This window comes from Arachis ipaensis, chromosome B04 (assembly GCF_000816755.2).
Source record: "Arachis ipaensis cultivar K30076 chromosome B04, Araip1.1, whole genome shotgun sequence".
Classification (NCBI taxonomy): Eukaryota; Viridiplantae; Streptophyta; class Magnoliopsida; order Fabales; family Fabaceae; genus Arachis; species Arachis ipaensis.
Window position 1 is genome coordinate 125,722,294 of NC_029788.2, and position 3,627 is coordinate 125,725,920.

The following is a 3,627-nucleotide window of genomic DNA, read 5'->3' on the forward strand; positions in this document are numbered from 1 at the left end:
ATTTTTTTTAATCTTTTTTAAATTTTATCTATCACTTTTTAGTACTAAAATTAAAAAGAAAAGTGTACAACAGAAATGCATATAACATTTTTCAAATTAAATATGTAAAAGATCTATTTATAATGGTTTTTTTTTTTTTGAAAAAGGAAATTATTTTTTATTCAATAAAATATATTTTATATAATTATAAAAGTTTTTTACCATATTTTTTTAAAAAAGAAAAGACTATTTTTAATTATTTCAATGATCCTTGCATGTATGTGTTGCAGATAGTTCGTGCTTTGGAAGGAGATGCATCTCAAGTAGCTGAGTTCACTTCTAATGTATTATGCTTAGATTCCGAGGCTGCTAGATACCGACGAGAAATGATCAAAATCATTAGTGACATGAGTGGATCCACGAGTTAATTAGTTGGTATAAACCCATTCGAGAACGAGGGATAATTCTTAAGTATTTCAAAATATACACAAATACAATATTAATGACCCTAATACTACGAAAAAAATCTAGAATATTGTGGACAATAGAGCTCATTCACCAGCAATAGAAGAAATAGAGTGATGCACTACAAAGGCAGTTATGCTACAACTGCTATTTAAGTACTGAATAACTTAACTAGAGTTAGATGTTAATCTGAGTTTGTTAGCTATAGTTAGAAGGCAGTTACATTTTTAGTTGTGTATATAAACGCCATTGTATAAACTGAATTGGGTGTGATTCATCATTAATTCCATTCTCTCATTTTTTATTCTGCATGTTCTGAGTTTTCTCTCCCAACTCTTCTCACTCACCTTCACAAACTCTGCACTCAGAGCATGAGTTTTCACATGGTGCGGTGAGCGTGGAAGAGTGCAGAGATCGAGAATTTCAGAACTTCTCAACAGTGCAAGAATCGTGAGAGTTGGCTCTCTAGTGCGAAGGTTTATCAATGGCAACCATGGCACAGGGAGAAGCGATGGATCCAAGTTCGAACCAGAATTTTACTGCTAGCGATTTCCAGAATTTTGCTCAGATGATGAAACAATTTTCCGCGTTCCAAGCACAGATGAACAAATCGAACATGAATCTGATTCAAGATCCTTCGAGCCATTTCTTCTTACATGCAAGCGAGAATCCAGGTATATCTCTTGCGCCATCTCTTCTCACTACCTGTAATTACCATGCCTGGGCGCGATCTGTTTGGCTTTCACTCGAATCCAAGAATAAAATCAAATTTGTTGATGGAACCCTACCTAGACCTAATGAGACTGATCCAACCTTTGGTGCTTGGAAAAGAAACAACACGATTGTCCTGTCTTGGTTGCATACTTCAATTAGTCTTGAGATATTACAAAGTGTGTTGTGGTGCAACGATGCATGTGAATTGTGGAAAGACCTTAGGCATAGGTTCTACGAAGGGGATTTATTCAGAATTAGAGAATTGGAGGAAGAAATGTTTAAATTGCGGCAAGGGGAGCTTACAATTATAGCCTATTTTACCAAACTCAAAGTGATTTGGGAGGAATTAGATGAGTTTAGACCTATTCCAGTATGTTCTTGTGGCGAGACTTGTTCTTGTGGTCTTGCTGTGATGAGAAGGTACAGACTTGAATCCTATGGTGTTAAGCTCCTCCGAGGACTCAATGATCAATATGCCACTGTGCGATCTCAAGTAATGCTGATGACGCCTCTCCCTGACATCAATACAATCTATTCCTTGCTTCTCCAGCAAGAACGACAGATGCATCATGGTGACTACTTTGACCCGAGTATGCTGATCAATGCAGCGACAAATGACTACAAAGAAAGAGATGGCAGAACAAGCTCGAATTATCGAGGGAGAGGGTGCTCAGGCAGTGGCAGAGGCAGAGGAGCCTCAAAACTCTGTTCTTATTGTGGCAAGCACGGACACATGGTGGATACCTGCTATGCCAAACATGGATATCCCCCAAACATGCAACGCAAGATAGTCAATGCTGTCAGTGTGAACAGCTCAATTGCTGAAGGAAATGTAGAACTCAGCAACACTACCACTCCTAAGGGTGAGAATGGAATCAGCATTGATGGTTTATTTTCAGAAAAACAAAAGGAGGCCTTGATTGCTCTTTTTCAACAACATGACCAACAACCTGCTCATAGTGGAAACTTGGCATCACCTGTACTTGCTTTTTCCCTCATTCATGTAGACATCTGGGGTCCCATTAACATTCCTTCAATTGTTGGTCACAAGTATTTTTTGACTATAGTTGAGGACAAAACAAGATTTACTTGGTTGTACTTCATGCAAAATAAATCTGAGACATCCTCTTGTTTGAAACAATTTGTTCAATTCATAAAAAACGCAATTCAATTGCAGTATATAATGCATAAGATCAGACAATGGCAAAGAATTTATATTAGGTGATTTCTTTCAAAAAGAAGGCATTATTCACCATACCTCTTGTGTTGAGACACCTCAACAAAATGGTGTGGTGGAACGTAAGCACCAAGAAATTTTAAATATGACAAGAGCATTGCTTTTTCACGCGAATTTACCTAAAAATTTTTGGCATTATGCAGCCGCATATGCTGTACACATTATGAATCGGGTACCAAGCTCCGTTCTTAATGATTGCAGTTCATATGAAAAACTTTTCAATAAACTGCCTGACATCAGTCATTTTAAAATTCTTGGGTGCTTAGCGTATGCCTCCACTTTAGTTGCCCATCGAAAGAAACTAGATAAGCGAGCTCGAAAATGTGTTTTTCTGGGTTTTAAAATTGGTACCAAGGGCTATGTACTCATGGATGTTCAAACCAGAGAGGTTTTCATCTCAAGACATGTCCAATTCTATGAGCATTGCTTTCCTTTCCATAATCACAACACTGAACCTTCATCATCATCCAATAGAAAGGTTGATTTTACTATAAACAACACTCCTTCTTCGTACTTCATGGATGATGTTGATGATTTCACTCACCTTCCCTCTGATGCCATAATGCCTACTTCCTCACATTCTCATACTCATTCATGTTTTCCCTCTAATTCAACTCATGCATCCTTAGGCAGCACTAATACCACTGTCTCACCTGCATCTCATAATTCTAGTGTTCCATGTACTTCTACTCCAGCACCGCATGCATTAAGAAGATCCACTAGAGATAAACATAAACCATCTTATCTCCACGACTATCATTGTTTTCAAACCTCTTCTAACACCGCTCCTGCACCCTCATCTAAATACCCCATTTCCAATTATTTGGACTATGCATCTTTATCACTTGAGCATAAAGCATTTTCTATAGCACTTACTAACACCATAGAACCTACAAGCTATGAGCAAGCTGTTCTTGATGACTGTTGGAAACAAGCTATTAAAGCTGAACTTGATGCTTTAAATGAAAATAAGACATGGATTCTGACCAAACTGCCCAAGGGAAAGAAGGCCATTGGGTGCAAATGGGTGTTCAAAGTGAAGCTCAAGCAAGATGGTTCCATCGAAAGGTATAAGGCTCGTTTGGTGGCCAAGGATTTCACCCAAACTCTCGGTTTTGATTATTTTGACACATTTAGCCCGGTGATAAAGATGACTACATTTCGTTTGTTACTTGCCATTGCTGCCTCCAAAGATTGGTATGTGCACCAATTGGATGTGAACACGGCATTTC

General features: G+C 38.0%; 1 protein-coding gene across 1 annotated transcript in view; it reads left to right on the forward strand.

Moving 5' to 3' along the window:
- The window catches only part of LOC107637227 (proline-rich receptor-like protein kinase PERK3), a 6,930-nt gene extending 6,225 nt beyond the window's left edge, over positions 1-705 (forward strand). Inside the window, exon 7 of the mRNA XM_021121964.1 lies at positions 270-705. Coding sequence (XP_020977623.1) covers positions 270-407 — 138 coding nt within the window. The 3' untranslated portion in view covers positions 408-705. The remainder of the gene's footprint in view (positions 1-269) is intronic.